The sequence below is a fragment of the Chiloscyllium plagiosum genome, unplaced genomic scaffold (assembly GCF_037043375.1).
Source record: "Chiloscyllium plagiosum isolate Xiang-an unplaced genomic scaffold, Cpla_swu_hap1 HiC_scaffold_5, whole genome shotgun sequence".
Classification (NCBI taxonomy): domain Eukaryota; kingdom Metazoa; phylum Chordata; class Chondrichthyes; order Orectolobiformes; family Hemiscylliidae; genus Chiloscyllium; species Chiloscyllium plagiosum.
This window is the reverse complement of record NW_028270143.1, coordinates 117,378,413-117,391,300: the sequence shown is the minus strand read 5'-3', so window position 1 is coordinate 117,391,300 and position 12,888 is coordinate 117,378,413. Positions and strand designations below refer to the sequence as shown.

The following is a 12,888-nucleotide window of genomic DNA, read 5'->3' as shown; positions in this document are numbered from 1 at the left end:
ATAATTATCCCCATTGTCAGATAGAATTCAGTATTCTTGCTGCACATGAACAGTTTGGCTAGGCACATGACAAGTTCTGGAGCATGTATGCAGTGTTACTGTAGGAATGATGTCAGGGCCAGTGGCCTTCAGACTTAACAGGGTGACACGGTGGCTCAATGGTTAGCACTGCTGTCTCACAGCACCAGGAACCCAGGTTCAATTCTCGCCCCAATCAACTGTCTATGTGGAGTTTGCACCTTCTCCCCGTGTCTGCGTTGGATTGCTCCGGGTGCTCTGGTTTCCACCTACAGTCCAAAGATGTACCGGTCAGGTGAGTTGGCCATGCTAAATTGCCCATAGTGTTAGGTGCATTAGTTAGAGGGAATGGGTCTGGGTGGGTTACTCTTCAGAGGGTCGCTGTGGACTTGTTGGGCCGAAGGGCCTATTTCCATACTGTAGGGAGTCTAATCTAATAGTAGAGTTCCCCAACTGTTCAAGAACCTATCTATCTCAGCCTTAAATATACATAAGGACTCTACTCCCACAGCTGTCTGTGGCAAGGAGTTCCAAAGACTTTCAACCCTCAGAGAAAAGATCCCTCCTTACCTCAGTCTTAAATTGGCACCCCTTCATCCTGAGACCATGCCCTCTGGTCCTAAACTCTACCAAGAGGGAAATATCCCTCTCAGCATTTACCCTGGTAAGCCCATTAAGTATCCTGCATGTTTCAATGAGATCACTCTCACTCTTCTAAATTTCAGTGATTAAAGTCCTAACCTTTTTAGCATTTGCTCATAAAACAACCAGTCCATATTGAGCATCTTCCTATGAAAGGTTTTCTGAACTGCCTCCAATGAAATAACATCTTTCTCTAAGTAAAGGGATCAAAACTGCTCACAATACTCCAGACATGGTCTCACCAGCACCTTGTACAGTTGCTGTAAGACTTCCCTAATTTTATACTTATACCCCCTTGAAATAAGGGCCAACATTCCATTAGTCTTCCTGATTATCTGCTGCACCTGTGTATTAAAATTCTGTGTTTTGTGCACAAGCACCTTAAGTCCCATTGTGTTGCAGCTTTCTGCAGTTCTTCTCCATTTGAGTGATACTGTGCTTTTGTTCTCCCTTCCAAAGTGAACTTCACATTTTCCCATATAATATTCCTTTAGCTAACTTTTTTCAATATTCTTAACCTATCAACATCTCTCTGCAAACTGTTTACATTCCTCTTGCAACTTGCCTTTCCACCTATTTTTGTGTCGTTTGCAATTGTGCAAATTTTCCTTCTTCCAAGGCATTAGTATATATTGTAAACAGTTTCAGTCCTAGTACCAATTCCCCTCCGGTTTCCTCCCACAGTCCAAAAATGTGCAGGTGAGGTGAACTGACCATGCTAAATTGCCCATAGTGTTAGGTGAAGAGGTAAATGTAGGGGAATGGGGCTGGGTTGGTTGCTCTTCGGAGGGTCGGTGTGGACTTGTTGGGCCGAAGGGCCTGTTTCCATACTGTAAGTAATCTAATCTAATCTAAAATCCCAATGGTCTTGTGTTACCAACCTGGAAAAGGACCTTTTATCTCCACTTGCTACTTCCTGACCATGAGGTAATTCTCTATCTATACTAATATGATCTCCCTCTATCCACGTGATAGAGACTTCCTCAAAAAAAAATCCAATATATTAGTCAGGCACAACTTCCCTTCCATGAAGCCATGCCGACTCTTGATTAGATTTTGATTTTCAAAATGTGCTGCTACTACTGCCTTAATAATTGATACCAACATGTTTCCAATAGATGTTAAGCTAATCAGCGTTTGGTTACCCACTTTTTGCCTCCTTCCCTTTTTGAATAGGGGTGTCACGTTGTTAGTGTTCCAATCCTCTGGGACTTTTCCAACGATTTTTGGAAAATTACAACCAATGCATCCATTATCCCCATGGCTACCTTTTTAGCATGCTCAGAAGCAAGCCATCAAGGCCAGGCAACTTATCTGTCTTTAGCCCCGTTAGTTTGTCTAATACTATTTTTCTGGTGATGATGACGGTACTTCAATCCTCCACCTTTTCCTTAGTGTTAATGGAATAGAGGAGAAAGTGAGGACTGCAGATGCTGGAGATCAGAGCTGAAACATGTGTTGCTGGAAAAGCGCAGCAGGTCAGGCAGCATCCAAGGAGCAGGAGAATCGACATTTCAGGCTTAAGTCCCTCTTCAGAAATGAGGAAGGTGTGCCAAGCAGGCTAAGATAAAAGGTAGGGAGGAGGGACTTGGGGGAGGGGTGTTCGGAATGCGATAGGTGGAAGGAGGTTAAGGTGAGGGTGATAGGTTGGAGAGGGGGTGGGGGCGGAGAGGTCGGGAAGAAGATTGCAGGTCAAGAAGGCTGTGCTGAGTCCGGGCGTTGGGACTAAGATAAGGTGGGGGGAGAGGAAATGAGGAAGTTATGGAAATCTGCATTCATCCCTTGTGGTTGGAGGGTTCCTAGGTGGAAGATGAGGTGCTCTTCCTCCAGGCGTCGTGTTGCTATGGTCTGGCAATGGAGGAGGCCAAGGACCTGCATGTCCTTGATGGAGTGGGAGGGGGAGTTAAAGTGTTCCGCCACGGGGCGGTTGGGTTGGTTGGTGCGGGTGTCCCAGAGGTGTTCTCTGAAACGTTCCGCAAGTAGGCGGCCTGTCTCCCCAATGTAGAGGAGGCCACATTGGGTGCAGCGGATGCAGTAAATGATGTGTGTGGAGGTGCAGGTGAATTTGTGACGGATATAGAAGGATCCTTTGGGGCCTTGGAGGGAAGTGAGGGGGGAGGTGTGGACGCAAGTTTTGCATTTCTTGCGGTTGCAGAGGAAGGTGCCAGGAGTGGAGGTTGGGTTGGTGGGGCGTGTGGACCTGACGAGGGAGTCACGGAGGGAGTGGTCTTTCCGGAATGCTGATAGGGAGGGGAGGGGAGGGGAGGGAAATATATCCTTGGTGGTGGGGTCTGTTTGGAGGTGGCGGAAATGACGGAGGATGATATGATGAATCTGGAGGTTGGTGGGGTGGTAGGTGAGGACCAGGGGGTTCTGTCCTGGTGGCAATTGGAGGGGCGGGGTTCAGGAGCGGAGGAGCGGGAAGTGGAGGAGATGCAGTGGAGAGAATCGTCAACCACGTCTGAGGGGAAATTGCAGTCTTTGAAGAAGGAGGCCATCAGGGTTGTTCGGTATTGGAATTGGTCCTCCTGGGAGCAAATGCAGCGGAGGCGAAGGAATTGGGAATATGGGATGGCATTTTTACAGGGGGCAGGGTGGGAGGAGGTGTAATCTAGGTAGCTGTGGGAGTCGGTCGGTTTATAGTAAATGGAATATTCAAAGGACCTCCCACCATAAAGACTGATGCAAAATATCTATTTAACTCCTCTATATTTTCCTTCACAGAATCCCTACAGTGCGGGAGCAGGCCATTTGGCCCATCAAGTCCACACATTCAAACAGCATCCTATCCCCCCGAACCCATCCCTGTAACTGTGCATTTCCCATGGCTAACCCAGCTAGCCTGCACAGTCCTGGACACTATGGCCAATTTAGCATGGCCAATCCACCTGACTTGCACATATTTGGACTGTGGGAGGAAACCAAAACACCAGGAGGAAACCCATGCAGACATGGGAGAATATGCCAATTCCATACAGTCACCATAGAGTGGAACTGAACCCAGGTACCTAGTTCTGTGAGGTGACAGCGCTAACCACTGAGCCTCAACGCCACCCCCTGTTCCCCCATAACTATCTCCCAGATTCATTTTTTAAGGGGCCTATATTCACTTTGATCTCTCTCTTCCTTTTATATATTTAAATAAGTTTTTATTGTCAGTTTCCATATTCCTTACTAATTTGCCCTCATGGTGTATTTTCTCTCTCCTTATTATATTTTTAGTCCTTCTTTGCTAGATTCTGAATTTATCCCAGGCTTCAGGGCTATCATTCACTCTTGCCTCCTTATATTCTTTTTTTTCAACTTAATATTTTCCTCAACGTACTTTGTTAGCAACAAGCAATAACAGAAACAAGAACAGAATGAATTAAATTGAAGCCTCATAAAAGCTAAACTGATACATAATAACTTGAAATGAAAGGCCAGTTGCTTTTCGATTGCACAGCACTAAATATTTATTTTTGGAGTTGAGGTATCATTTCCCTTTATACGGTGATTGTGTGAATCTAAACCTATTATCCCTAGTATGACAAACACCTGTGTTGATGACACCTTTACTATTGCTGAAAACTTATACACTCAGAAGTCTTCAAATCTTCTAGAAGCAACCACAGAGATAAAACATATTTGGCAGAAAAGTAAAAGGAAATAAAAATAACTGCAAGTCTTAAAACTCACATGTTAATGTAAATTGAGTTGAGGTTCTAGAATCATCTGCCAAAAGAGCTATTTCTCCAACATCTTCCCATTTGCATTCACGAATTGTAAGAGTGTGCCGCTTGCCAGAAACAGCGATGGTTGTTCTATCATTTGGTTCTAGCTCTTTTCCATTCTTTGTCCACCTGATAGTCTTACAGCCACTGTTCAATTCCACACAGAAAATGGCAGTGTCATTTTCTGGTACTGCAGTTTTCCTTGGAAGCTTCTTAACAATGTTACCTGTTTTTAAAAAAAGTGAAAGGAAAAATGTAAGCTTAATTAACCTAAACTAGAAACTGCAAAGGCTTTCTACACCTGGTCACAGCAGATGCAACCTATAAGTATGCCATTCAGATTCTTTGCAAGTCATGTCATTAGTCTATGTCTTCTGTATAATTTCACGTTCATGTCTTCCACAAGACAATAATTAAATCTTGCCCTTTTATTTTCTTTAACTGAAAGAATGCAATTTTAAAAATCTTTACTGATAATCCATAATCAGGCACAACAGCATAACCAATATAGCTGAATTGTAGGGAGATAACAGGTGAATAGGATTACGTTTGGATGGCTCGAGATAAATATGAACTCAGATGCAATGAGCCAAGGTGTCTTCTTCCAACCTCAAGCTTATTTGTTTCTATGAAAAGCAAGCACTACACATACTAGACGATACAACCAAAGCAATCGACTTTTAAAGAAAACTTTTGATTTTTATTTAATTTATTGAAATTAATTTCATTCAGTAACTTTACGATTGTAGCTGACCTCACACACGATCAAATTTTCCCTTTGATATTACCACACACTAAAGCTAACACAAACAAGACTTGGAGGGATTAGAGACTTGAGTAAGTGTCTAGACATCACACCATCTAACAGGCATCTTTCCAATGTCAAGGGAAAGCAGGAAAGTGTATCATCTTTGTGATATATGCACAGACATTCATCACTGACTCCCCTACTATCAACATCCTGGGGGTTATCATTGACTAGAAACTCAACTGGACTCGCCACATAAACAATGGCTACAAGAGCAGGTCAAAGGCTAGGAATACTACAACAACTAACTCACCTCCTGACTCCCCAAAACCTGTCCATAATCTACAAGGCACAAATTAGGATTATGATGGAATATTCCCCACATGCCTGAATTAGTGCAATTCCAATAACACTCAAAAAGCTTGACAACATTCAGGACAAAGCAGTCCACTTGATTGGCATTAAATCCACAAGCATCCACTCCCTCCTCCTACTGATGTTCAGCAGTAGCGGTGTGTACTATCAACATGATGGACTGCAAAATTTCGACAAAGATCCTCAGACAGCACCTTCCAAACCCACGGCCACTTCCATCTAAAAGGACAAGGGTAGCAAATAAATGGGAACACCACTCCCTTAAAGTTCCCCTCCAAGTCACTCACTATCCTGACTTGGAAACATATCACCATTCCTTCACTGTTGCTGGGTCAAAATCCTGGAATTCCCTCCCCTATGGCATTGTGGGTTAACCCACAGCAGGTGGACTGCAGCAGTTCAAGAAAGCAGCTCTCTAGCGCCTTCTCAAAAGCAACTAGGGACAGGCAAAAAATGCTGGCCAACCAGCGACACCCATATCCCACAAATGAATAAACAAAAGGTAAAATGTGGTATGAGTCAAAGAGCTTTCTGCTATCTTATCAATCATGGAAACACCTTTAGCCATCTTTTTCAAATGTTAAAGAGCCTGTGAGACTCAAGATGGTGTCTCAAGTTGAAACAAAGCTTACTCTGGGGCAAGCTACCACTTTTAAAAAAACTTAGTTAAGACTGCCCAAACGATTGTTATGGAGCTAAATGCCACTTAAATTTCCTCCTTGCATTCATTAAGGCTATTCAGCGTTTTGGTGGATAACCTTGGCTCAAGGCCCACTAAAAGCAGTCAGGGGATTGGGAGTTAACCAGTTATTGCTGAAGATTTTAAGTGGCGTGTAAAAGTAAATTATCTTTTATTGTTCACTTGTGTTTGAAGGTTTAATTAAAGCTTTTGAAACAGATTGGGAGATTTTCTAGGGCATTCATGAAGATGTTACCAGAACTTTCCCTGAACATTCACGAATTAAGTACAACCTTATTGGTCACATTACAGAAGTCATTAGGAGAAAATGTGTGCTTGGTCCTGGGCATAATGCTAGGATTCTTCCAGGATGAATGGGAAGGACATGGAGTCAGTTGAAGAACAGAAGAAGCTACCGCAGGAGAGAGCAACAGGGTAGTGAAATGGGCTCTTTTCACCTCTATGGGTACAGAACACCCTCCTCCTCCATCAGGCAAGCCAATGCTGTATCCAAAACCTTACATTCTTCAGTCATTATAAAACTTCTCACTGTGCCTGTTGGCCATCACACCAGACCTTCCGTCATAAGTTTATATGCAATATGTTCTAATCAACCAGTCCAGAGATGTTATTATACATCTCTGGAGCAGTTGGGATTTGAAGCCAAGCCTCCAGGCTCAGGGACAGAGACATGACCACTGCACCGCAAGATCAATGTCATATTGTGGAAGAAACGCATTTTTGTGTACATGGAAACACACAAAAACATTACTAAGGCTGTTAAAGCCGAGAATAATAAGAATGTAAGGTTCTCTCAATCTTTAGAAGATCTTTGACAGCTTGTGAATTTCTATAAATTTCTTTAGTCAATTAATTCCAAGCTATACCAAAGTCAAGAAGTTGTTACGGTTATTGATTTTCACAAGATTCTCCAGTAAACTCACAAGGTTTTAGATCAGAGTGGTGCTGGAAAAGCACAGCAGGTCAGGCAGCATCCGAGGAGCAGGAAAATCTACGTTTCGGGCAAAAGACCTTCATCAGGAAGGTTTTACTCTAGATATTGACAAATTATCGTGACGTTCTTAATAAAGCTATAAAGGTCCATTTTTTTGGCAGTACAGACTTGATGAGCTAAAGGACCTTTTCTGTACTGTATGATTCTCTCTATAGTGCTGTAAACTCTGTTATTCTGAGGCATAGCTCATAATTTAGTATCCATCTCCCAACAGAATTGTGAAAATAACTTTTCCTTGACCCTTATAATGTAAATAATGGATCCATTATGTTTGAATGGTTGAAAATGTTTGGATAGTCATTTAAGTTCAAGGTGTTCAACATTCAAACACATCAGTACAATTAATCTTACCTTTCACTGTCAACTCTCCAACTGTTCTGCTGCCTTCTTTCATTTCACAAATATAGACAGCATCATCATCAGTTGTAACATTTTTGATAGTAAGTTTTCTGAGGGTGCCCTCCTCTTCTATTTTATATTTGGTGCTCTCAGCTATCTCCGTTTCCTCTAGGAACCAACTAGCCTGTATAGCAGGAATAGGAACTTCACACTGGAGGGTTGCTGTTTCCTTCTCCACAACTTCGACATCTTTCAGTTTGGTCTTAAAGGGTACACTTGGTTCTGAAATGGTTAATAATCATACATTTGAGAATTTTAGCATTGCTGTTACTATTTATTACACTTCACAATTTTGTGTTGATGGAAATGCTAGCTTCTAAAAACTTGTATTAAATGAGAAAAAAACTAAAAATGTCCGGTATATACATTTTTATATATATCAGGCAGCATCTTTAAAGGTACCGGGTTGTGATAATTAACTAAGCACCCTTTATCAGAATGGGTGGAACTAAATGCTTGCTATCAGTAACTATCATGCTTAGGATTTTAGAATTAGAATTAGGCTTTATTGTCGCATGTCCTCAAGTACAGGGATACAAGAGCACAGTGAAAATCGCACAAAGTTGCTGGTCCCGGTGACATCTTAGGTACAAAATCTGAGGTACAAAGTAGAAAATTAAAGAAATAAATTAAAAGTTCAACATTACAGTTCATAGTAGTATATAATAGAAAAATAAAGAAATAAAACCAAAAGTTCAGTCCTTCTTTAGCCATGGGCTTGCAGACATTATTTGACATTCAGAATGAAGCAGGTGAATTGAATAACAATTTATAATTATGACATTTAATTGTAATACTCTAAGATGACAGAAACTTCCTTCGCAAAATGAATGCCAAGGTAAAAGGATACTTTATAAGGAATTACAAAAAGCTTGTTCAAAGGTCTTTGAAAAGTGTTGCACAGACTTATGAGAAAAGTTAGAATTCGTGGAAGAAAAGATGTAGTAGCACACGAATTGGCTAAGTGACTGGAAACAGAATAGTAACAAACAGTTATGTCTGGGACTGGAGGAAGATTTAGAATGAAGTTCCCCAGGAATTAGCATTAAGATCCCTGCTCTTCCTAGTATCTATTAATGATCTGGGTCTTGATGATGGCAGAATTTTATCATTTGTAAATAATACAAAACTCGGAAATGCTGTAAACCATGAAAATAGTACAGAACTTCAAAGGGACATAGCACAGGCTGATGGAATAAGTGGACGAGTGGTAGATTAATATAAATGCAGAGATGTGTGCATTTCTGGTAGCAAGGACATAGACATCATAAACTAAAGAGTTCAATTCTAAAAAGGATACAGAAGCAGAGGGGCCTAGCTGTATATGTGCATAAATCATTGTAGGTGATGAGACAAGATGTCAGCACAATTAATAAATCATACAGCATCTGCCTCTATGAATAAAGACAAAAGGTAGAATCTTCCCATTTGCAGTTAAAATGGTTTGACAAGTGAGATTCCCAAGATTGCCAAGTCTGCAGTGGCTTGTACCAACACAATCTTCACACACTTCATCTCATTCGATACAATCAGGCTTTTGTGTGCCTTTCTCAGGGAACCAGGCAGCCAGAAGCAGAAGTACATGCCACAACTGGGTCATTCTAGCGTTCACACTATTGGTGTCATATTTAAAGACTGGCTGCATATCACTTCAAGTGCTGCAAGCCAAGTACAGGCTCTCACACTGGTGCTCAACCATTATCGCTGAGGACCTGGCACAAAGGAAAGCACATTCCTCTTCCACAGACCAGGACTTGGAGGCCCTGGTGAGCAGGTTGACAGAGTGAAGGGAAGCTATTTTGCTGCAGACTAATAATGCAAGACCATATCTCCAAACCAAGGCAGCCTGAACATAAATTGCAAATTGGCTCAGTGTTACAACTCAGATGAAGCAAGATGCCAGGAGTGCAGGAAGAATGTAAATGGTCTTTTGCATCTTGCACTGTAAGTGCCACTATCTTCTCTCTCAAGTACAGAGCCACCACTCGCTCCAATACTGCCAATACATACACCTCTTGTCATGGACTGCAACCTTGTATGGATCATGTCCACTCAATGACCTTTACCCACCTCCCAAGCTACTAATCCTCCCTACACTCTGTGCTTCCTACTCACTCACTTCAACACCTGTCCTACTCCTGCATCACCAGAAACTGCTCATCCATTTTTTCCATCATAATCAATTTCTCCCTTTAATCAAAGACAATCATCCACCAATCCAGACTGACGATGCCACAATACCCCTACCTGTAAATCCTGATAGCTGCTCAATTGCCTTGTAAGAGTGATTGCTGGACTACAATGTACATATTCCTGATTAAGAGCTTATGTTCGAAACATCGACTCTCCTGCTCCTCGGATGCTGCCTAACCAGTTGTGCTTTTCCAGTACCATACATTTTGACTCTGATCTCCAGCATCTGAAGTCCTCTCTTTCTCTTACAAGGCACCCCAGGAGTCTGATAGACCAAAATGATAATGTCAACCTCTTGGACTGCAAAGGCAAGGGGTTACCTGACTATTAGTCCATCCACTCAGACTGCTGATGCCACAACACCCCTACCTGTAAACCCTGATTGCTGGTCACTTGCCTTGTATGCTTTGGCAGTACTGGAGTGAATGGTGGCTCTGTACTCGAGAGAGAGGATAGTGGCACTTACAGGGCACTTGCCTTGACTAAGACACAATGCATGCCATGCAGAGGTTGCCCTTGACTTACTGAATCGGGGAACCCTGCCTGATGGCTGCCTCCACTGACTTCATTGAGGAGTACATCTCCAAAAAACTGACACATTGCTACATGGCACCAGTGTGACATTGACATAGTAAACATCCATTAAGTAAGACGTGAATCTCTACTCTGTGTTGTGCCCATCAGGAAGGCAAGCTGCCTAGTTGTGTGACTGCGCTAATTCGCACAGCAAGATAAAGCAAGACAAGGCACAGAATAGCCTACAATGCAACCTGCTTCAGTCTGCAAACTGGGTGCCTGTCCCAGTGTACAACATGTCACTGCTGTAGACTTTCAATAGATAGTGCTGTATAATGCTTCCAGAGTGACTATTGGTGCATTGTAGAAGTGTCTGTTTGGTAAGTGCCTATGTCCGTGAAGGAAGAGAGAGGCTGGTGCTTGAGAATGGTGTGCTGAAATGTTATTGGCCTATAACCAACACGGAAGTCGATCAATAGAAGCAGCAAGTGAAATTCGTCACATATACACTCTGGTTTCCTTCCTGATATATGGTTTGTTTGACAAGGTTGGTAAGATAGGAGTTTGAATACTAGTAAAGTTGTGGAGTTAACAAGACATTTAACAATCAATTATGATTATGAATTGGCATTTTGCCACTACCTAGCAAGAGTCTCACAACTCCGCTTATGAATGCTAAAAAAAAAGAAGCAACATAATTCCAAGATTAAGGTTGGCCTCACCACAATTTTGACTCAATTTGGCTGTATATTTCACTATGGCCAACATTGTTAAGACCCCTATACAATTCCAACCAATAGCTCTTCAATAGTTAAGAATAGGTAAAAATTGCAGCAGGCTGGGAAAAAAGCATATAAATAAGTGATTGATAAGGCAGATCCTGTATTAGTTAATAAAATCTGCTCTACCATAATTGAAGATCCTTTTTGGAAACCATTGTTTTCCTTTTTTATAACAAGCTTAAAACGTACAGTGTTGCATTTGCTATCACCAAAAGGCTCTCCCAATGTTACCTCAAAACTTTTGGGAATGAAGTGGAACATGTGTAAATTCAGCACTGCAGAATCACTTGTCGGACCTTCTAATGTTGATATAAAAAACTTTCCTGAATACATTTCAAAAATCCTGTCCCCTCTAAATCTTTTACACTATGACTATTTCAATTAACATTGGTGAAATTGAAATCCCCTAACTTAATTGCCATGTTATTATTTTTACACACCTCAGTGAATTGTTTACAAAACTGCTCCCTATTGGCCACTGATTGTTTGGGGTCTATAATACACTCCCAGCAGTCAATGCCCCCTCTTTATTCCTAAGTGCAACACACATAGGCTCAATTACAGAGTCATAGAGAGATACAGCACAGAAACAGACCCTTCAGTCCAACTCATCCATGCCAACCAGCTATCCTAAATTGATCTAGTCCCATTTGCTGACATTTGGTCTATAAACTTCTAAATATTTCCCTGCTCATGCACCTGTCCAGATGCCTTTTAAATGTTGTAATTGTACCCATCTCCACTATTTTCTCTGGCTGCTCGTTCAATATGCATCAATCTCTGCGAGAAAAAGTTGCCCTCCAGGTCCCTTTTAAATCTTTTCCCTCACCTTAAACCAATGCCTTTGGTTTTGAACATTCCTACTCTGGGGAAAACATCTTGGCTATTTGCCCTATCCGTGTCCTCATGATTTTATAAACCTCTATAAGGTTATTCCTCAGCTTCTGCCGCTCCAGGGAAAAACGCCCCAACCTACTTCGCATCTCCCTGTGGCTCAAACCTTCCAATTCCAGCAATATCCTTATAAATCTTTTCTGAACTCCTTCAAGTTTAACAACACCTTTCCTTTAGCAGCGAGATCAGAACTGAACACAGTATTTCAAAAGCAGCCTCACCAATGTCCTGCGCACATTGTGCCAGAGGCACAATTTTAAACCAAAGTCCATCCTATTTCCTTTCAAAATCATTAATCGTCTCCACTTCCTCATAGATTGTGAGCTGCATAAAACAGTTCATCATCATATTGCCCCCTCATATCTCTTGCTCAAATTCTTCGAATTTGCATGCCTGGTTATTGTACCATCAGCTATCGTTTTCTTTTTCCCTCATATTCAGCATACAATTTTGAGTGTACATAGTTTTTATCTAAAACACAATGGAAGTTCGCAAACTTGTCAGTAATAGTGTTAGTTGACCAGAGCTCCAAACCTCGTCTGAACAACCAATTTCAAATGGAAATCCGAGAGTTTTCAGTCAATAAAAATAAATGAAATACCTATCATGGTTTTTGTGTGCGCTTGTGCTTCCAGAACGAGGGTACAAACCTCAACACAGTTTTGCAAGGGACAGGCAAACTCATGAAGACCCTTCCAACATATTGACCCTCAATATTGTAGTAACTGACTCCTTAAATTAATAATCCAACACCATCTTCTCTCTTACACCCCTCTGTCTTGCCTGACGATCCTACACCCCAAGAATGCTGTCACCACTACTGCTCCTCACTCACCCACATCTCTGTGATGGCAAAAACATCACAATTCCACATCTCAATACCCTTAAATCATCTGTCTTATCTACAATGCTCC

The 12,888-nt window shown here is 41.8% G+C and overlaps 1 protein-coding gene across 4 annotated transcripts in view; it reads right to left on the bottom strand.

Annotated features, from left to right (window-relative positions):
- obscnb (obscurin, cytoskeletal calmodulin and titin-interacting RhoGEF b) overlaps positions 1 to 12,888 on the bottom strand; it is a 799,195-nt gene that overhangs the window by 767,913 nt on the left and 18,394 nt on the right. For all 4 annotated transcript variants that reach the window (XR_015757277.1, XM_087987576.1, XM_087987577.1 and 1 more), the window contains exons 3-4: positions 7,542 to 7,811; positions 4,339 to 4,599 (exon numbers count right to left, since the gene is read on the bottom strand). Coding sequence is in view for 3 of the 4 variants with exons in the window: in XM_087987576.1 (XP_087843702.1) it covers positions 4,339 to 4,599; positions 7,542 to 7,811 (531 nt within the window). In the remaining variant the exon portion in view is untranslated. The remainder of the gene's footprint in view (positions 1 to 4,338; positions 4,600 to 7,541; positions 7,812 to 12,888) is intronic.